The sequence below is a fragment of the Natator depressus genome, chromosome 8, assembly GCF_965152275.1.
Source record: "Natator depressus isolate rNatDep1 chromosome 8, rNatDep2.hap1, whole genome shotgun sequence".
In the NCBI taxonomy this organism is placed as follows: domain Eukaryota; kingdom Metazoa; phylum Chordata; order Testudines; family Cheloniidae; genus Natator; species Natator depressus.
This window is the reverse complement of record NC_134241.1, coordinates 8,314,537-8,337,523: the sequence shown is the minus strand read 5'-3', so window position 1 is coordinate 8,337,523 and position 22,987 is coordinate 8,314,537. Positions and strand designations below refer to the sequence as shown.

Here is a 22,987-nt window from a genome sequence, read left to right as displayed (position 1 = left end):
TGCCACATCTCAGTTGCCTTTTCTATGTGAACTGGCAGTGTCAAGGCAGCCCTAACCCCTGCATATCTTTTCTATGTGAAATGATGCTTTCAAAGAGACCTTATCCCCTGGAAAATATTAACAAGCTTGAGCAGACAAGGGAAAGTCAACCCACTAGGCAAGAGCAAAATTAATAAACCCCACAAACACACAGGTTTTAATTCCTACTCATACAGTATTCCAGGGTTTGCAAAACCCATTGAAGTCAATGGGAGTCTTTCCACTGAGCTTAGTGGTCTTTGGCTCAAATGCTCAGTACCTACTGTACACATTAATTTATCCTGTAAGGTGGCTGGTAACATCCTTGCATTATATAGAGGCATTTGAAAGCAGGCATGGCCTCGCCAAAAGGTACAAACAACCACGCTGAATGTCTTCTACTTACGAGCCATCAAGAATGAGCTATGGAAAATGGTGAGGTTGCCCTCAGCTATCAGAAGACATTATAGGGAAAGGAAGTACTCAAAGGGCTGTCAGGCTACTAAGCTCTAAGCACACTTGGTACTGTGTTTATATATAAGCATGGTGAACAATTGTTCACTTCTGCTGCAACAGAGCTGTCCTAAGGAAAGATTGATAACACAATGTGTTCCTTCAGAATGACATAACATTGTACCATGAAAAATGTTAACATACACAATTACACTTTCTTCATGAAGCACCAAAGGAAAGGAAAGGAAAAGAGACTCCGGTCATTTTAAGTTAAACAGAGTGTTGATAAAAGGTAGACTGAAAAGAATGTCAACTAAAACCATTGGGGATATTGTATAACAGGAGTTTAAAGTCTATGAAATAAAGATACTCAAACAAAAGATTAGGACATTGTCAGTCTAAATTGTATAGGTCCAGTCAAATAGTAAATCATTTTTATAGATAAAAATGCTTTGAAATTATTTATGGGAACATGCAAACTACTGGTTATCAGTTCTGAACTTAGATTAAATATGTGATGTACAAAGAATCTCAAATGTAAGGTTCCAGTTAAGAAAGGTAGGTAAGTGTAGCCATGAGAATAGTTCCATTTAAGGAAGGGGGACTACTTACATGTTTAAAGTCATGCATGTACTTAAATACCATCCTGAATCTGGGAGTAATTTATTGTATGGTTTGATGCAATATTTCTCTTGATCAACTGGTTGTCACTATTAAAGGCATGTGTAGGTAATGGACTCTGTTCTCCTCCCTGTTGAATGCAACTCCCTTTAGGATTCCCTAGGAGTTATGCAAGGCATTGAGGAGTGAAAAGAGCCCATAATCCATAAACCGGCTGATCTGGGCTAGGTAATAGGTTTGTGTGGATTCAGTGAAATACTGTACTGATATTGCACTAGTACGTTATAGCACCCTGGAACCCTAGCCATCAGAAAGTTTCAACGAGCGTTATGAAACAATCTTACATTCCTGTTTGTTTTAGGCTTTAGAATTTGGCATTTCTGCCATAGCACCGCTTTTTTCTTTCTCTAGTTTGTATGACATGGGCATTACGATGGTGGTGGTAACATCTCTATAAGAGAGAAAAATGTCGTCTGTGCCGTATTTCCATTTTAATGTAGCTTACTAATGGTCTCCCTCTTTCTTTTCTCAGCGATCAGCTCCTGAATTCTTTGGTTCTTTGTCCTTTCGTAATGCAGCCTCCTCCGTGGGATGAGGTTGTGCTGCGGTACTTCGTTGTCCAGCCCATCGATTTTATATGGCACGTCTACCGCATTAATTTCTGGGTGGTCCTCCGTTGCATTGGAATGGGTGACGTTTGAGTTGGAAACCAGAGGAGGACCAGCGGTAGCCTGCATGACAACCACCCCAGTAGGAGGAGTGAGAGTAGGCAGGAGATTCTCCTCAATGTTGTTCTTATTTAGGTTAGAATCAGTTACATTATTATCCTCTGTTATGTTGTTATACATATTACAGGACTTGCAACACAGCTTATTGTAACCAGGAATTGAACAGTAACGAGAGAGAACTTCCATGCGACAAAACATGGACTTGTCTCCTTGGCAACGTTCCCCTGAAAGAGAGAAAGAGGAAAGGTAAATAAACAGCACGTGGGGGAAGTCTTATCCTAGAAGAACATTTAAAGTTGTATCCTATAAAATCAGCAACAGACGCACTCAGGCTTTGGCAATGGGGGCAGGGTTGGAAATACAAACTGGGCTGGGAATTTGACAAATGGACCCTTTTAATTATAGCAGGTGTAACTGAGACCCTAAATCCTGACACCATCAAACTCTAGGGTGATCAAAGCCAGATCTGAATTTTGCATGTTGGACCCATCTCTATGATAAATCCAAGCACCCCACATCTTTCCCTTATGCTATACTAACACTAAGCTGTGGCAGTGACATGAGTTCACTGCATTGTCGTGAACTATAACAACCTTACTAATGCTAGGTTGTTACTCCAGAATTCCACCTTAAGCCCGCAAATAGCTTAAGTCACAAATTTTACTCAGGAGCTCTTTATTCCTTCACTCCTTTTATATGCTGTTATGCAGAGTAACAGTGACTTAATTAAAAATGAGGAGGAATTAAAGTGTAAAAAGCCACTAATCTCAGCCTTGGGTTTACTTCTATATGCCTATATCTGAGCTTCAGAAAGCTGTAGTCTTGGCTGAGGCTGTATGTAGCTTCTAATTTAAAATAATTTATATGGAAGTCATTTCTTGCTCAGCTGTCTAGCTTTCAGTCTGAAAGTGGTGGCATCTCCTAAATGGTTATCTTGCCTACGAGAACTGTGAAGACTTTGGAGCAAACCTTTTCTGCCTTTAAGGAGGAACTTGGAATATGGTGAGCTTTTTACACAAGCGAGGTAGAACTGTGCTAACTGACATTAGTGACTGGGAGATTCACTGCAAATCCCTGACTTCTGTAAATCAGGGAATGAAGACACCTAATAAAGATTAAACCAGGATAATTAATAGATGTTAAGGCCAGAAGGGATTATTTAGATCATCTAGTCTGAATGAGTCACAGTGAATGCACTGGGCCAGATCCTGGTATCAGTGAACTGCATGTGGCAAAGTTTAAGATTAGGGGGGTTAGCCATATTCTTCTTCTTAAGCATTTATCCAAGTCTAGTCTGAAACCACTAAAATCCTTGTCTCCCCCCCCCCCCCACCCCCTCCCAGGCAGACTGGCTGGGGTGCAATCTTTAATCAGTAGTTCTTGGCCAGTGGAAGCTAACAAGGCTGGGGCTTTCCACCTGTCTCCCTTTTACCCACAGAGGAGTCACTGCACGTCAGGGACAGCAAGCTGTCTGTCCCCCCTGCATGGACACAGTTCTACAGGCTCTCTGTGTTCTGTTCACTACGCTAGCAGCAGTGCCCCAGTACCTCCTGGTTCTCGGCAAGACAACAAACAGAATTACATTAATTCCTGCCACCTAAATAAACCCAGACTGGGGGAACGTGCTGAGGAAGAGGGCAGGTTAGAACAACACTTTGAATGGTTAGTGACGAGTTATTTTCTCAGTAGCCACAATGCTGACTGTAACTTTATAAGCCCCGGGGCCCTCTTCTGCAGTAACCCACGAGCCACCTGTAGGTGAGAGTTCCTGCATTACCATGGGAACACAATCATACCTATTGACTAGTAATGATAACAGAAGTTGTTGTGAACTCTTATAGGACAAGATGTATCATTTCAAATACTTGCCTTAATTCACAGTATTCCTGATTGCAGAATATACATAAAGCCACATACGTTTAGCATTACTGATACCATACTTTGCCACCCTTTTATTTAAGCGCTCAGCAACATTTCAGCAAATTACAGCACCACTACAGATTCAGAAATATTATGTGAATTTAGAAAGCACAGGTGTCAGCTCTTCATTCATGCTCAGTTAAAAATATAGGGAGTTATAGTGTTTAATTGGCAAACATATCAGTCTAGCATATGCTAATAACTAAATCAACTCTAGCTTTTCAAAGCAAGAGGAAGACAAGACAAACTACTTGTCTTTAAACTAACCAGTTTATCCATTGATTATTGCATTTTCTATAGAAAAACAAAAATATGGTTCTTATTTTAATTTGTCAGTTTATTTTCAGATGATAAACTGAGACAACAACCAGAAGGAACCCCTTCTTGGAAATCTGAGAATAGTAATTGAGTTTTGGACAAATTTTCAAAGCGGCTTCAAGCCTGCAGATGCAATTTAGTGTGTGCAAGTTTTTGCATGATCTATAAAACTTTCTTCATGCGTGAGGCCCCTTTGAACATTTTGCCCTATGTGGCTTTAGTACAAGCTTTTCCAAATATATAGTACCTGTTGAATTTTCTGCAAGCTAACATTTAAATTTAGGTTCAAAAGGCACAGCCATTCTCGTCTATATATTATAAGAGTCAGTAGATGCCTGTTTAGAAAAATGCCTTTTTTTTTTTAGCAAAAACATGAAGTGATCAAGCATAAAAATTACACGAGAATCAAATTCCAGTATCTGAAAAAGTTTAGTTTCATATTTTACATGAATAAATTTCCAAAACCTTGTAACTCATGAAGATCAGAATGAAATGTATATTATCTTTCCAAACCAAAATAGTCAGATGTGCTGAACTTTTGTTTTATTTGCAGTATGCATGACAGACTGGCAGTATGACTTCAAATCATCACTAAGAAAAAAATAAGTCAGTTTCAAAGTCACTTTGGTACACATTAAATTGGTCTAATAAAAATATTGGAAAGCAAAATGAATTGGCACATCTTTAATATTAATGTTCAATACATACAAAACACTAATAAAATATCCCTGATAAACCAAAGTGCATATAGACATAGTGCACAATGCCCAGATACCTTATTGCACCATTCTCTATAGCCACCCAGATCTTGAAACATCACTAAACATTTGTCTATTTAAAGGTAACAGTCATGAATATATTTATACAGTTAAACACCAATTATTTTACATAACAGTATTCAGTGCCAGGGATGTGTCTTTGCTTTTTCACCTTGTCATGTAAATTATTAACATGTTTCCAGAAATTATCATATTAACAGCAAAATTTAAATATGTGATCACATGATAATGACAAGTTTGAAGTGCTACATTGCTGAAGAGCCAAAGATTTGGAAGTGCCACCTTTCTAAAGGATAGGATCAGTGGAATAAGGTAGCAATTTACTATATAACTCAAAGACTGGTGTTTAAAAATTTATATACTTCTACTATTACTTGATGTCACAAATGGTTTTATGCATAGTGAATTCCAAATCTTCCAACACAAACACATAAGGTGAAGCAACAATGGCAATTAAATTTTGAAACTTTAAATAAATGACCTTTTCTTTATGAAATGTACACGGCCTGTGCAAATTAATCTTTGATTAAATTTACTTCCTTCCAATATTTTATCATTCAAGTAAAAATGCTGTTTATGAAGATTAACTCATGTTTCCAGTGTACTGTTTGTATTTAAAGCCGGATCTGGTACTTAATGCCATTACATTTAAACATTAAGGCATTTTTCTAAAATTTATTTTTTTTCCTATGCAAAAAAAAGCAATAAAAATTGAGGTAATTCTGTAGTTGTTCACACTGTTATGTTTGCCAGTTGACACATATATAGAACACACACACACACACACACACACACACATACAATCATACCAATCAAGTCAAACATGCATATGGTGAAAAAAGACCAGTGGATGTAATGATCCTAAGTAGTTCAATGCTGAGCAACTTGAGCCATCAATAGTCAATGAAAATGTCATATTGCCTCAACTATGTTTAAAAATACACCACCACCACCACACCTTTATAGCTTGGACCACTTACATTTAACAAAACGTAGGAAAAATATGCAAAACTCTGGCAAAACGGTATGCAGAAAAAAAGAACCTTGCAGCTTTTGAAAAGAAAATATTCAGAACAGGTAGGAGTTTGAAGAAAGTGTACAGCACAATAGCAGCATTTAAAATATCAACAGAAATGGAGCTACTTGTAATAATAAGCTCTTCACAAAAACAAACAGTTATTAAATTAGGAATAAATTTGAGCAGCATGGGTAAGTAAGCAATGACACTGCAACGGAAAATGGAATGAATTCTTTCATCCAACAAACTACCCCAAAAGGAAAACTAGCGTGTTATGAGATTCAGAGCCTTTAGATAAAGGAGAACTTTAGCACTACAAGGTGTCATTATTGTGATGTGATCACATTCACAATAAGTTCTCAGTTTTGCTATCAAACTGAACGTCATGAACCGGTAAGCCTTTTTTCACCATCACCAACCAACAAGCAAACTGACCCCAGCTCCCTTTCAGAGGAGTGCAACATACTGCAGAGATCCTACTTCACACATCCAACAACTCCAAGACCTCCGCCATCATTGGTGCACGAGCTCCAGAGAAGAAAGACACTGCGCACCAAGGGCCCAGTGCGGAAAAAAGATTCAGCCGAAGATTTAACTTGGCAAAGTCAAGGGAATTTTCCATATAAAGAGAGGAAAAGAGCAAAAGGCAAAGTCCACATTTGATGTGGCATGCATTTAAGGGCAAAGGCAGAGTTATAAATGGGTCTTTTACTTGAAGATATTTTCTGGATGGGATAATCTCCATCTGGTCTTGACAGCCATTGTATCATGTAGGTTTTCTTTGATGGATCAGAAACATTTCCTGGAATAGAGGAAAAAATGTAAGCACAAAATGTATTAACATTAGTAGCTTTACTATGTCATAACTGGATCAAATTGAACTGGCTTGAGTGAAAAAAGTAGCAGCGAGAAAGACTAGAATGCTGTTAGGTTGGTAGCTTTTAGAATAATTGAATAGTTGATGTCTTTTTTTCAATTTGCTATTAATTAATAATTTGCTCCCTGGGTTTGGAGTGTAATAGCAAACTTGGAAGGAAGACTGAAAAGCACCAGTTTCCAGTAGCAGTATTACCAAGTACTGCAGTCTAAGGGTCATCACATTTGTGTTTAACAGCTGCACTCTTTAGGATCTTTCATGTGGTATATGTAAGTGATACTCTTCTTAAGTCAACAGGCTAACTCCAAGGCCATATTTCTACTTAGCAAAACATCAGTACTACTGAGAACAACAATTATTGAATAATAATAAAGTGTAAAATGATATAATTTTATCATTTTTAAATGACCTCACAGGCAACATTTGCAAATGGCAAAAAAGCCAGTGAGGACAGGAACAAGCTCAGTGGACACAAATATGTGATACCTTGTTTGATGTTTCAAGGCTAACTCCTAAAGATGACCTGTCTTGACAGAAGTGACAGGAAGAGAGCAACAGCTCTGAGATGTGATTGGTGGGAGATGGAGCAAGAAGAGGCCCACTTCCACATATTGCTGCTTTTAATGGGGACCGCCCCACCACACTCTGGCCAATCCCAAGACTTCTCAGAATCACTGGCACTGAGCAGCAGCAGTTCCCATAATTCCACCTTAGTGATCTCTGGGCTTCTGGCCTGCAATATCGTAGCAGCTGGGTTGGCTAGTGTCCCATATCACTGCGAAATAATTAGGCATAGAAAGTATGCTAGCCACACAAACCACTTACAGGTCCACAATCTCATTGACACTCGAAACCCCTGGCACATATTGCTGAATACAAATTAATCTCTTGCATGAATGTGAATTCAGTTAAGGAGGGCTTCACTGCTTAACCACATTTAATTGAAATAATATTTTCAAAATTAGCAAAACATGCCAGTCACAAGAACAAAGAGCACAGTGCTTACTGGGGCATAGAGATAGTCTGCAGATCCTCATTGTTTCCGGTTTGTCTTCTTTACAATAGCCACTAGCATTGTCTCTCGTCTTGCACAAAACCTGCCGTTCCTGTGTGCCGTTACCACAAGTTACAGAGCACTGGGGAGAAAATGCACAAATTAGGCCTTGATTCATCTTTTGCACATGATTTATTAGGAATTCTTTTTGTCTTGGACCGCAGTCCAGCTATGTAATGGTACATAATTTGACCTGACCACATTATCACATTCACAAACCCCTCCAACCCTGGTGAGAGCCCACTGTGAAAACACAATCCCTCCTTAGAAGAGCTCAAAGTCCAAGCAGCATATGAATAAGACTATATGCATCTAGTCACTGCACTTATCCTGAACTGTATTGCTTACAATTCTTATGAAAGCCACGAAGAAAAAAAACAATCCTATGGCTCCTATTGGTATAGCAGAGATCTAAAATCAAATGTTGTACCTACAGATACAGCTATACTTTGTAAATTGCTTCATGGAGAACCACCATGAAAGATAATTTTGATGTATGGTATCTTTTCAATTTGAGTAGATTGACATGTAATGCCACTACATTGCACTTGCATCTCTCCTTCCAGCTGATGAGCTCAGAGCACTTTACAAACATGAATAGATCAAGCCTTGCAGCACTCCTGGGAAGTTGGTAAATACTTTACACCTGGGGAAACCGAGTACAATGAGGGTAAGTGCACACTTACAAAGTTGCACACTATGTTAGTGGAAGAGTCAGGAACAGGGAGCTTAAAATTCCCGACTCCTGGTACTTTGCTAGAACCATTGGCTCTGCTTTGTACCTAACACCTCTGTATGGAAAAAGTAGCACTGGAAGAACAACCAGCCTGCAATCCCTTTTACTCAATACTTGTAACCTTCCCTCATAATGCCTTTTCTTTGTCAAAGATGCCCAATGCCCATTTAATTGCAATAAGGTTAGGTGCCTAACTCCCTTAGGCACTTCTAAAAAACCCAGCCATGTCCCTAAAGGACTTTAGGGAAAAAAGAAAAAGGCATGACACCAATCTACTGTATTATTTTTCTCCGAGCTGTGTCATTTGGTGAAATAGTTGAAGAAACAAACAGAAGAGAAATGCTGGAGGCGCCACTTCCTTTCTTTCTGAAACTGCAACTCAGACCAGAAAGATCTGGCTCATGGGAGCCAAATCAAACAGCATTACTTCTGAACAAATTGCTAGGTGTTTTACTGCTGGTCATACTGCCATTATCCCCACCTATACTCACTTCTAGGCTGAATTAGCCCTGGTGGATACAGTGTGCTCTACATTGGTAAGCAGAAGTTTTCCAGTCAGTGCAGTAGCAGGACAGGACAGGACAACTCGCTGAAGACTCGCCCTTCCCTGCTTTATAAAATATATGAAAAATATGATTGATAATTACTTATGATCATTATCTACCTGTGACCAGGGTCCTATCCTCCACTGTGCAGGACAAAGTTCTCGATTGCAAGACCTTCTGCCTTCTGGACGATCATTGTTGCAATATTTGGTATGAACAGAACGATTTGTATTGTCATGCAGGGGTTGGATACATCGTACAGAACGTACTTGATATCCTGTTTTTCCACAGCTTTTGCTGCAGGGCTCCCAATCTCCTGTAACCCATCTGGTTAATGAAAAACAGGACATGTGAGGTAAAACTCCCTCTCTCATACGTTAGTCATGTAAAAAATATTTATTGAACTATAATTCTTAAATTTCAGGATTAGCAGTATGTTGATCTTGATCCCAATCTAGTAAATGAAAGAGGATAAGTAAAAATTACTAAATGTTCTGGGAGGGCTGAATTAGCCACAGCACTGAAGCTGACAGTAAGTGGCTAAATGTATCCAAGCAGTGTCTTCTGCACTGGAATGAGTGCAGTATGGGTCCTTTGGTCTCTGTTTGTGGTAGCACTTATGGCTACTGTAATTAGGATTGATTTAGTGTGTCTTACCATTCCAAGCAAGCTACTGACAAGAAGGAATTTAGTCGATCAACTTAATATTTTAGATTCAGTAGCAGTTAATACTGTGGCAGGTTTGTATCATAAAGGATCTTGAAGAAATATCCGATAAAACTGAACTTTGCGTATAGGGGAAGGTGGAAGAATTCTAAATCTCTTGGCTAAATCTTGCGAGACGTGTCTCAGGTTATAAAAAGAAAAGGGAACACATACAAATACATTTTTGAGAATTTCAGAATTTTTTTGCACTGGCATAATACAAAATGTGGAGTTCCAGAACCAAATTTGTTACATGATTAGTTCTTTAATAAGGGGAAAACAATGCTATTTTTCAGAATAGACAGTGAAAGACTGTGCAAGTCCAGAGCATTAATGTAAAATTTCATCCGCTGAAGGGTTATTTTTGTTGCCTAGAGGTTCTGTACCACCATTTTGAAGTCAGTGCTCTCTATCATTGACAAAACTGTATCCAATTTGTGTTTTTTATCACCATATTTGCAACTGGCAAAAGAGGTGTTTTGTCTTTAATATTAAAGATGTAAAGCAGGTTGGGGACAAACATTTACGAAACCATTTCAAAGCTTGTAGCTTCCTACTCCTATTGAGTCCCTCCCTACATTCATCTCACATTGACTTGCTTTCTTTTCAACTATTTACTGTGCACAGGCTTATTAAATTCTTGTAAGTAGATGGCAGCTCAGCTACAATTATACTGTAGTTCAAAGCATAACAGCCAGAGGCATGAAACCCATTATAATGAAGGTCACATCTCTTCCTACCATGCTTCAGTATTGTATCATGTGAGTTCAGCTGGGGCACCAGTGTAGTAATGCTTTCTAACTGTGGCACAATTAGAGGTTCTTTATTTCTGAGATGAAGGCGTCAATATTACTTCATTTCATTTATTTTGGTTATAAGCTGGTCCTTTAAGGACTGCATGTAAAAGGGCTGAGATCTGCAAAGGAGACTAAAGGAGTTAGATATCCAATTTGCATTGATTTCCAATAGTATGTGGGCACCTAACACTTTTAGGCTCCTTTTGAGACCCTTACAATAAATTCTGTTTATCTTCAGAAAGAATAGACCAAACACATGAATATCTGATATGGCTAGGAAAAGAAAAAGGAAAATGTTTTTCCCCCCATAGCGTTATCTCAGCATGAATATTTCCACTTAACTTCTCTTTCTTTGGAATTCTCTAATGAAGCCCCTCCTCATTACAGGCCCATGTTTGGTGCACTCTCTAGATACCTATTACGGATTTACTATTTCAAAAGTTAAAAAACAAACAAAACCCACCAGTCCTAAGATAAAGTAGTATTAAGCGGTTGTATGCAGTGTTGTAGCTTTGTCAGTCCCAAGATATTAGAAAGAGAGGGTGGGCGAGGTAATATCTTTTAGTGGACCAGCTCCTGTTGGTGAGAGAGAGCTCTGTGTGGTTCAAAAGTTTCTCTCCCTCACCAACAGAGGTTGGTCCACTAAAAGATATGACCTCATCCACCTTTTCCCTCTAGTATTAAATGGTAACATTTCAAAAGCACCTAAATACCTCTGGAATTCCAGCCCAATTTTTAAAACAGCTTAAGCGACTTAGGAAGCTAAGTCCCATTGACTTTTATTCACTGTTATATTGACATTCAGTGGGACTTAGTACTCGATTTACAAAGCTGTTTAGGAGCCTAAAGATACAGGTACCCAATAGAATTTACAAAACTGCATAAGCAGGTTAGGGGCCTAACTCCCAATGAAAGCCAAAGGGAATTAGGTGCCTTTCAAATCTCACTAGGCACCACTCTGCCTCTTTTGGCATCTCCTAAGCAGCTTTGTAAAATCTGGCCCTTGGGGTCCTAAGTCAGTCAGATGCTTTTGAAAATTTCACCCAAAATCTACAACAAGTTTCTCAAGTTTAGTGCAATTAGTTAGGTGAACCAGAAGTCAGAAAGACTTAATTATTGGTGTGCGAATGTTTCCAAAGATAAGCAATCCCATCTACATGTATAACATAATAATTCCTTGTTAGATCCTTGGATACCAACCTTAGCGGACCTGTCTTTTGCCGATACTCTGAACTGAAAAGAACAATTTCCCTGCAGCTTCCCTAACAGTAGCTATTTGTAAACCTCTAATGAGGCTACTTCTACGCTACAGCTGGGATCGATGCTCTGAGATCGATCCACCGATGGCAGATTTAGCAGGTCTAGTGAAGACCTGCCAAATTGACAGCGGATTGCTCTCTAGTCGACCCCTGTACTCTACCTCCAACAAAAAGAGGAAGGTAAGTCAAAGGGAGAGTTTCTTCCGTCGACCCTCCGCAGTGTAGACCCCGCGGTAACTTGACCTAAGGTACGTCTACTCCAGATATGTTATTCATGTAGCTGGAGTTGCGTAGCGTATGTCGACTTACCGTGGTAGTGTAGACATAGCCTAAATAATTCATGCTGAAACCAACAGGGAAATAAACCACTAAAACAATTGTTGATAGCAGAGGATGGGGTTATAGCAGTAATTCTTACAGATGAGTTTACTCAGAGAGGGTGACAGTTCAACCAACCACCTAGAAGAACCATGAAAAATATAGACTCATTTTCCGAAGACTGAAAGCCAGAACTGAGCTGTTTGTCAAGTAATTTTGAAGACTTCAAAGCAATATATCCAATCTCTCTTAGGAGCAACATTAAAGGCCTCCTAAATCCCTGCAGTAATATTTTAAAGAACAGACTATTAACCACTAAGCATCTTGTATTGCTCAGCATTCAGTATTGTACAGAACATGTAGACAGCATAATTACACTGGGATGCTCAAACTGAGACTCTTGTAAGTATACATTCCCTTTTTGATGCAGATGCACACATCCCATTAGTGCTAACAGAAGTTGTGTGCATAACCGAGAGGAGAATAATATGTCACTTACATTTTTCTTTTCTATGTGGTCCTTGTTACAACAGCTGTTTCTCTTTGGAAAACTGTCTCTAGTAGAATCTAAATTAGAGGTGTTGTGGTCAGAACAAACTAACGCCTCACGTCCCTTTTCTCCTCCCAGTCGGGATTGCGTGGAGGGGTGGGGTGAAGCAGTAAACTGCTGAAGGCCACAAAGGAGGCAGAGGAATATCTGGGGAAACTATTAGATTGTGGCAGAAAATAAAAGGGAGCCTCAAAAAGTTCATCCTCATTTTGGGGACTTCTTTGATCCATCTCTGTTGGATCCAGAGCTTATCCATTTTTAAATACCAACTCCCCACAGCATTAGACACCAAGAATGTTGCAAAGGGGAAGTGCTTTCTGTCTACAGTGGAAGCTGTTGCGGTGTATTTGATGCTTAGCCACAGAGCAGATGAAATTTAGTTTTGCTGATGATGTGTAGGGCTGTTGTAGCCATGTTGGTCTCAGGATATTTGCTGACAATGTAATATTTGTAATACAGTTTTCACAGAACTCTGAGCTCATTCTTATCAGTAGTGAGGTTCACCCTCTTTCACAATGGCAGAAGACAATGTTGCCACCATACCACTGAGCTCCATAATGTTCTGTGAAGATCTGATAAGGGTCTCTTGAAATAAATCAGTAAATCCCTTTGATGGCAATTTAGGAAATAGTGCTTTAAAAATCAGTATTACAGCCTAGCTGATCGGGGGACATTTAGCTATAGATGCACAGAAATAACCATTTCCTTGGTGATGGTCAGAGTGGCTGACTTCAGTTAACTGACTGATGATAACATGAGAAGAGCTGTGAGGCCCAGGGAGGACAGAGAAATAATACACAGGGACCAAGAGAGATTAGAAACATGGGAAAAAAATAAAGTAAAATTCATCTTGGAAAAATACAAGCAAATACAACTGGGGAAAATAACCCCAAACACAAATACCCAATGAGAGGGGCACTGGGGAGCAGCAACGCTGATCTATCTACAGATGAAACAGAAAAGCAAATTAGACATCAGATAAAATTTTCAGAAGTACCTCAGGCACCTATGTCCCATTTTGAAGAGTAGCTAAGGTACTAAGTAGTGTAAATGTCATTGAAAGTCAATGTGACTTAGGAGCTGAAGTCCCATTTTCCGCCAAAATGACTTAGGAGCTTAAGTCATCTTGCAGGGTCCGAGAGCCTGGGCTTCAGCCCTAGCCCAGAAGTCTCCCCAGCAATGAAACACCCCACAGCCTGAGCGCCGGGAGCCCAAGTCAGCTGGCATAGCCAGCCACAGGTTTTCCTTTGCCGTGTAGACATACACTTAGGCACATTTGAAAATTTTACCCATGTTTTGCAATGTGGTATGGCTGAAAACTCCTCCATGACTGCCCCTAGAACACTGTATTACATTCTGGGCACAATTTTGCAAGAACTAGAGTGACAAAGTGGAAGGAGTGAGGGACTGGAGGATATTTACAAGGAATACTGAAAGGTGGGCTAAGTGATGACAAAGTGGGTGCACATGATCACAGTCTACAAACATTTAAGGGATGGAGAAACCAAGAAGAGGGGATATTATTTAGTGTGGTACATGCAGGTACAATTGGCATAAACTAAATATAAATATACACTGAAAAATGCCCTGAGTTTGAGATGTGTTAGGCAGTGGAAGAGTTCCACAACGGAGCTGATGGAAAGATCATTACTTGGGACATTTAAAGTTTGTACAAAGCACTAGAAAAGGTGGTGTAGGGAATAATCCTGCATTGACCAGGAGATCGACTCATACATCTCTTCTGTTTTTAACCTCTGATTTTATGAAATTATACACTAGAGGAGTAAGGCTACAAGATCACTTATAGGAAAAGGATTTCTGGGACAATGCAGTTGCAATGATCCTCCATTAATTGTGAGAGAGCAGCATCTTACAGTTTTATTCTATCAGCCTCAGTGCTAAGGAGTCCAATCAAAATCTGCCTCGCCTATGAACAAGAAGGAAAAGACCATCTGAAAGTGGGGAAGGTTGAAAGGAAAATATTCTGTGGGGAAAGGCCTAAAATGTTGGTTGAATCCAGGCCCCATTTAGGATTAAAGCCACCTTCTAGGTGAGAACGAAGTTACTAGTTTAATTAGAGAAGGGGCCCAAACCAAAACCCTGGATCAGAGAATATTGAAACATTGGAGGTTTAGAACCAAGATCCTGATATGAATTTTGTAGCTGGCTAATACCTCTATACTGGGCTGACCCAAAACTCCAGATCCAAGCACCCTTAAATTTGGGGTCTTTGAAATCTGTATCTGAATTTTGTGGCTCATGTGCAAGTGTAATTTAATTTTACTTTCATTTATAGTTTTACTATCTGGAAAGGAGCTTATAACTGAGTAATAGAAGATTGTAGCTTTATGCAGAGAGTTCTGATTATGGTCATTAAATCACTGTTGGTAAATAAAGTTGTTAAACCCTGATCTTTGTTGTGCTGATGGGGCACAGTTATTTGGCTTCTCCTTCTCTGATGTTTGTCTTTGGAAGGGAGTTACAAAATATTGGCTGGTATTGTCTAGTTATTCATCACACGCACTGGAATTTAGACTTGGTTGCGAGAGATAAAAGCTGTAGATCAACTTACTCCTTACTTGTTGCGGTAGCAACAGGGGAAATATGTGAGTCCTACATGTGACAGGGTTAACTTGCTGCCAGTCAAAAAAGCACCTGTAAAATGTGAATAAATACACCCGTAATAACTGACTATATACAACAAGGAAGCACAAATAATAACCTCTTAAAATGTTGTCCTGGGGTATCCATGGAAATCAACATAAATGTTTCAGCAAAAACTTGTATGAGCCAAACCATTCCCCTCCCTGATCTTTGCAGCTTTAAAAATATGTTGTGGGTTTTATTGGTGTTTGTATTAGAAGTGTATGACACTTGTTCTCTTAAACAACACTCTATATGCTTGCTTTTATATAGTTAAATTCACACTTTGTAAAATCAATTTATATTACTTCATTTCTAGTCCATTGAATACAAGCGTCTGGATCAAGAAATGGGTATTTTTCTGACCCAACCTATCTCAGAATCAGTGGGAACTGTCATTCCCAGAAACAGTGTTTCTGCAAGCAACACTTTAGCCATGATATTGTGTCATTGCATAACACTATCTAGGCAATGATGTAAAATAATGGAGAACGGCTCCTAATCTAAAACAGCCATGTGTCAGGGTAGTAAGGTATATGGGGATAGCTGAAAGCACTTCGTTCCAGTTGACCATTAGCATTAACTGGACATGGGCTAATACCAATTCTAAGGGACAGAAAAGCTTACATTGGTTGGGAACATTCCTGCAGATTGCACACTCTGCGAATAGGCTTTGGCTTTTGGATCGTCTCGCAGTATCTCCGATGAACCATCTTGTGGTCTGTCTTCCTCCGGCAACCATATTTCGTAAACTGATAACCTTAAGAAAGATACTTCTTTTATCTTCAGCATTTACAATAGTTACACACAACTCAGATTGTACTTGTCCATGAAGTGGCTAATAGTGTATTTTGAACAGTAGGTGACCATTCTACAGGATTGTAGATTGCACCTGGTTAGCATTTACTCTGCTCATTACAAGCAGCTAACTATTTAGCACCCAGTCCTCTTTGTCTTCTCACAACGAAGCTATAATCATAATAAATAACTGACTCTTCTGGAAGTGTGCAGAGAAGAGCAATAAAAATAATTATGTGTATGGAACAGGTTCCATATGAGAACAGATTAAAAAAACACAGACTGCTCAGCTTAGAAAAGAGACGACTAAGGGAGGATATAGATAGAGGTCAATAAAATCATGACTGGTGTGAAGAAAGTGAATAGGGAAGTGTTATTTATCCCTTCACATAACACAAGAACTAGGCATCTTCCAATGAAATTAATAGGCAGAAGGTTTAAAACCAACATAAAGAAGTACTTCTTCACACAACACAGAGTCAATCTGTGGAATTCATTGCCAAGGGATGTTGTGAAGGCCAGAAGTATAACCAGGTTTAAATAGACTTAGATAAGCTCATGGAGGATAGATGTATAACTGGCTAATAACCAAGATGGTCAAGGACTCAATCCCATGCTCTGGGTGTCCCTAAAACCCCAACTGCCAGAAGCTGGGACTGGACGACAGGGGATGATCACTTGATAAATTGTCCTGTTCTGTTAATTCCCTCTGAAGCATCTGGCACTGGCGACTGTCAGAGACAGGATAGTGGGCTAGATGGACCTTTTGTCTGATCCAGTATGACCGTTTTTATGTTCTTAAAGGGGCACCTCTTGGCATTACAAGGGTAAAAGTTTCATCAGTGTCCTCTAAATTTGCACACCTAAAAGAGCAGCCACACAGCACAGCAGCTGAAACCTCCTCTCTCCAGGCAGCACTGTCACCAGCATTAATCAGGATCAGGGTCTAGTACTCACTGATCCTTAAGCTGGAGGCTAAGATCACTGGACACAAAGGATTCGGGATTCATCTGCCAATGGGTGTGATTCTGTTATGTGCTTTAAGTTTTGATATGCTAGTTTTCATCAGCACACAGCCAACTCGTATATAATTGGTACAATTTCTCAGTAACAGACAGGGACAAAGACAGAAACTGTCATACCAGATGCAACCAAAGGTCCATCTTAGCCAGATATCCTGTCTCTAGGAGCAGTAAGGGATGCTCCAGACTGTTTTGGACAATGGGCAGTTTATGGGATAAGCTGCTCTAAGAGGAAGCTTGTTCCTAACCCTATGCTTGCATTCAGCTTGTATCATGAAGCACAGTGGTTAATATTCCTTACACATTTTTTCTAGTTGAATGCAAATATGGATGTTCTTATTCTTTATTTGTCTAAACCTTTATTTAAATAAAATCCTGATAAGCTCTTGGCCTTATTACTCTCTTGTGGCAATGAATTCCACAGATTAATTGTGTTGTGTAAAAAATAAAAAAGGCATTTCCTTTCATCAGTTTTAAATGTGTTCATTTTACCTCCTCCACAGGGTTTTGAACACTGGGACCATTTTTTCAGAGCCCATTCATGTGTTACTGAATCATCTTCCAAAACATTGTTGTTATCTACATTTAAGGAGTCTTCATGGATCATGTATTTGTAAGTCAAAGAAATCTTGGCACCACCATGAGGAATCACCTAGTCAGGAAACAAGACAAAAAAAAAACCTTTAAAAAGTTTATATCAATCTTACACTGACAATCATGACACAGATATAAAAATGTTCCCCAAGAGATTTAAATGTTTTAACCCCATTAGAGCTGTTCTTGCTATCAAGTATCTCTTTAACATTGGAACATAGGGATTCTTATACTGCACATTTAAATAGGCCGTCACTGCTTTGGATTGATTTTTCTTGCCAGTGTTGCATTGACTTTAAAGCACTAAATTTTTCCATATCCTATTCTAAAGGAGAGAAACATTAGGGTACAATGATAATGGTGACTGCTAAAAACAAAGATTAATTAAAATACAAAGATTAACTAAAACAGGTGGAAAGAATTGTAATAACCTCTGTAATAAACACAACCTTTCTTACGATGGTCTTGCAAGTTCTATGAATAATAAACTCATTACCTAACCAAGGAATGGAGTTTCCACATAAAAAATGACTTAGAGCCAGCTTCCGCTATAGTACTGAAGCCAATGGGACCATTCACGGAATATGTTGCTATTCCACGTGAGTAAAGGTACTGAAATCTGGCCCTTAGAGAATGTAATTTTTATTCTTCCAGCGGGCTAGATTTTCAACTGGTGTATATCAGCACAGCTCCACTGACTTCAGTGAGACTCTGTCAATTTACACCAGTGGAGGGTCTGGCCCACAGTATTTACACTGCATTTACTGTTTTACGATATACAGTACAGTGAGCAGAGTGTGAAAGATTTGTGAATTAAAATTCTGATATGGACTAAACCACCTGAGACCCCATTAAATGATCCTCGATGCAAAAGCATCCTGTGTCAGACATTTTCAAAAGTGGGTGCAGATGTTGTTAAAGGGTAATGCACATCTGACTATGATGTGCTACACTGATTTTTTTCTTAATGTTCACATCTCAGCTGTGATTAGTAAGTTGGATATCCATTAGCTAGTGATGATTTCTAGGCCATCCACAGGAAATAATCAGGAAGGTCAGACGCTTGACATAGAACCCTGGAGTCACTGTTAAACACATTTCCAGTAAGTGGTAATGAGCGAGTTGGAAAGGGATTAAAATACATCACTTTTATTCTTAAAGCAGATGACTTAATGTGTTTCACAAAAGGAACCTATAATATGCTATAAAACATTATGACTCAGTGTAACCCAGACACTGTCTTCCACAGAAGATGGTTTTCAAGTGGCTTACCAGAATGACTATTCCATTGCTCAAAGGCCCCATGGTCTGCACTGTTTCTCTGTCGTCATCATTCCGGTATTCCCATTCCACACCCATGTCAACAAATACTTTAGAATCCGGTACATAGTTGTCTTCATTTAAAACGAATTTCCCTGTTTCTCGATTCTTAATTGCTATAAATAACATAACAAACATGAATATTTGGGGTTTTCATCTCATTTCTAATATTTTTTTCAGTAGAAGGCTAGATGAAAGAGCTCCAAGCATACCAGTGTCTGTTCTTCCCAGTTCTCTCATTGGTTTGAGAGAGAATTTTTTAGGCATTCTGCTTTACCTCATTTTGTTTTCTCACTCTAATACAGAGACTTCTGTGTATTTTTTTTTTTGGCCCTGTGTCTATTTGTATTTTTCTCCAGTTACTTTTCCAGGATACACCCCTATGATCTGAATCCATCCCTTCTCTAGTTAATTTGTGTCCTATCTTCTACTATCAGAGACCGGAGTGGTCTTTGTTTTACTGATATCCCTGGCAAATGTGTACATCTGACTCAAGCACTCCTCAGCACCTTCAGGCTTTCCCCCACCTCATAATTTAAATAAACCAACAACCACTGGCCAAGATTTTCAGAAGTAGCTAGTGATTTTGGGTGATTCCATTTCAGGGGCTCATTTTGAGACAGCTTAATAGGGCTTGATCTTCAGAAAGCACTGTGTACTCATCCTCTGAAAACCAGGCCTCTTTAAGATGTAACTAGTTGCGCTTCAAAAACTGAGGCATCCCCAGGCACCAGTTATTTTGGAAAATTTAGGCCTCTGTCAATTTATGCACCAGCAGTCTGGTTCCCTATATAGACCTTCCCTTCCCCAAATGTTTCCAGGTGCCTAATGAATGTAAACTATTCCTCTTTGCTCCATATACACATCCATACATTGAAACCCTAAGGTTTCAACAGAGAGTGGAATTGGAGGCATTTTAGAGAAAACTAAACGGGAAAGTCTTGACACAAGACTTTTTCTAGAAAACTAAATTCAACTCCCAGACATCTCTGACAACCCTCCACACCCTTAAAATACAGGTACCAATGTGTATCCCGATGTGCATCACCAAGTGGACCTCATGGCACCATGTACTGATTCCTATCACTGCAGCCTGTCTGCATTTCACATCTCTATCCCCATCCCCTGAAGTAACCTCTTTATTGCGGCAGCAGCGATCAGCCTCCTCCACCCGTTAGAACATGGGTCCTATCTAGGGGAGTCTTTCCTCCATTCCATATTGTTCCCCCTCTTGATGAAACCAGCTTCCCCAAGTGGAGGAGCCGGTTCTGGGCTGGGCCTGCTCTACAATATCCCTATATCCTGCTTCTATCAACAATTCGGTCTCTTTTTCCCTCAAGTCCAGCAAACACGGCCTGAAGCTGCTGCACTTGGATTCAGAGTCATGAGCTGCTTCTGCTGGGTGCATGCAGGGAACATCTGGGCATAAGGAAAGTGGTCATATGTTCTTCAGCCTGGGCAGTAAAATAGGTAACACCACACATTGGTTTATCTGTTGCTGGTCTTCTACCCTGTCCTTTATATGGGGATGAAGGGAGTGGTTTATCTTGTGCCATGGTACCTGGTTGACCTAAGTTTTGTGTTGAAGTTTGAAGATAAAGTGTTTCTTTATTCACTATACAGATTTTAATCCACTCCATTCACTAACAGCAGATTGAGCAGCCTACTCCTCTCAGGAATGATCCCCCCGGCAATGTCCACGCTTCCCTGGGTTCACTGTCTCAGTCTAGGGTCCTGAAGGATAATTATATTAGCAGTATGTACAGGCTTGTGAAGAAGCAGGTTGAGGGGAATGGGTGGTCACACTAATGCAACTGGTTTACCCCAAATGAAGAATGAGCCTAGTGTGATTCCTGAATTGGTCACCATTCTGATCTGCCACAGGGCAATGAATGGCATTTTTAAGAAGCATTTACTGAAGAGAAGCTTGAATGATTCATAGCAGAATTAGCAAGCCATTGGCTGTGAATCCACTTCCAATTAATAACAACCTATTAGACATTGCTTCTCACTGATCCCATTGCACCATAAGGAGAAGATTTCAATTATTGTCTAAATTTTGTGATTGATCGGACATCCTAGCATCATTACTATTAACAATGGTGCAGAATTTGAAACAGAGAGAATGACAGTGCTATGCTTTGGAGGTAGCTGGGAAGTAGCTGAATACAGGATGCATATTGTGAACTATACACGTGAAGACAATGCAAATGCTATCACACCCTCCAATGAAATTCATCACCCCATATAGCAGCAGACACACAGTGATTCTGGGATCATCCTGCGAAGGTAATATTCTGCTAAGTAATAAAACATGAAGGAATTAGGATCCAATTTTCTAGTAAGTTTCCTGATTTGTGCATGTAAAGGGAGGAGTGTTCTTACACATAGACAGATGCACAAACACATTACAAGCTTGGGGGGTGGGGGAGAAGCAAACTAAGCCTGTACAGAAAATATCACAAATGAATACTCACCAAGATTATGAATGGTGGCATCTGTTTCTTGTACAAGCAAGTGCCTTGCACCAGCAGGAATTTCAAACATCTTAATGTACCCTTTATTACAATATTTAAAAAAAACAATAACTGGTCAATATGACAAAAACAGGGCAAGTCTGTTTTACTCTATGTAAATGGATTTATTTTACAAAACTCAGGATGTTTTAAAGCAAGCTGGGCATAAGCAATTATGCTATTCCTATTCCCGTATCAGGTAATGAGAGAGGAAAGAGACAGTGACCTCTGGGTTAACAAAAACAGCTTGAATGCCATCAGCAACCTGATGCCACTTTAGACAAAAATGGTTCCTTATCTCCTGAAGTGAACAAACACAATGCAGAAGAGGAGGACATCCAGGTTCCAGACTGGTAATGACTGGGGATAAGATACTGTCATAGCATTCCATGGAATCAGATTCAATAGATGAGCTACATTAGTCTGCAGAGACATCTGCAACACGAATCAGTCTATAAGTCTCTTAGGGGGGAAACCATTAACACCACTTCCCTGTGCCAAGCATAGGCCCTGATCTTAGCATAGAGGGATGACGACCTGGAAAAGGTCTTCACATACTTCCAAACTCCAGACCCATCTCAAAGATAAAGTCCTGACAGTGTCTGCTGGAATAGCTAAGCCTAAAACTATCTGCAATAGGCCTGTGTTTGTCATAGTAGCAAAAAGATCCAGACTGAACAAACAAGAGAACTCACTGAAATCATTCACCCAGAACAATATATCTTGAATGAACTGACCTGGTTTCTTTGGTGCCCTGGAGAACGTTCCTTTCACCACCTTGCAATGGGAGTTATCTCCACCACAGACACCACACTTATCCTCTTGCTTAGAGGAACCTATTACCCTGTCACATCCAACTTTCTGTGAGCAGAGAGGAAAGACAATGATACTTGTTTATCCAAACTTTAACTCAAATGATCCTTGGGTTCAGATATCAAACATAGGTTTTTAATATTAGCTAAAAAATTATAGTACTTCCCTAGAGTGCCCATAGGTTTTTAAACACAGACATTTCCAGTCATCACAGTAATTGTAGCTTAGGTAAATATATTTTGTGATTCATTAGGGTCCTGGTTCAGGAAAGCATCACTATTAACTCAAGGGTCTTCAGCCTGTGCTTACCTTTAAACAGATGCTTAAGTTCCACTGGGATTTAAGCACCTGCTTAAAGATAAACACCCGCAGAAATGCATTGTTGAATAGGGCTATAATTCCATTGCAAACTGTAATTTAAAATACTGATGAATTATAGCAGATCCCGATTTATACAAATTGTTGGTGATTATAGCCAGATCAAATAGATACAGCATACACATCGGCTACCTTTGAACATTACTTTCTTCAAAAGTTGCTGTATGTTCATATTTCATTATACATTCCATCGTCATCAAGCCTAAT

The 22,987-nt window shown here is 39.5% G+C and overlaps 1 protein-coding gene across 2 annotated transcripts in view; it reads right to left on the bottom strand.

The window, feature by feature from the left end:
- Positions 1-690: 690 nt before the first annotated feature.
- Positions 691-22,987, bottom strand: part of ADAMTS2 (ADAM metallopeptidase with thrombospondin type 1 motif 2) — a 264,054-nt gene continuing 241,757 nt past the window's right edge. Inside the window, exons 14-22 of one of the 2 annotated variants that reach the window (XM_074960336.1) lie at positions 22,327-22,450; positions 21,551-21,631; positions 19,026-19,189; positions 17,652-17,811; positions 15,967-16,099; positions 9,187-9,394; positions 7,739-7,868; positions 6,568-6,657; positions 691-2,044 (exon numbers count right to left, since the gene is read on the bottom strand). In XM_074960336.1, the coding sequence (XP_074816437.1) occupies positions 1,584-2,044; positions 6,568-6,657; positions 7,739-7,868; positions 9,187-9,394; positions 15,967-16,099; positions 17,652-17,811; positions 19,026-19,189; positions 21,551-21,631; positions 22,327-22,450 (1,551 nt within the window). In that variant the 3' untranslated portion in view covers positions 691-1,583. The remainder of the gene's footprint in view (positions 2,045-6,567; positions 6,658-7,738; positions 7,869-9,186; positions 9,395-15,966; positions 16,100-17,651; positions 17,812-19,025; positions 19,190-21,550; positions 21,632-22,326; positions 22,451-22,987) is intronic. The other variant, XM_074960335.1, reaches the window with a different exon arrangement.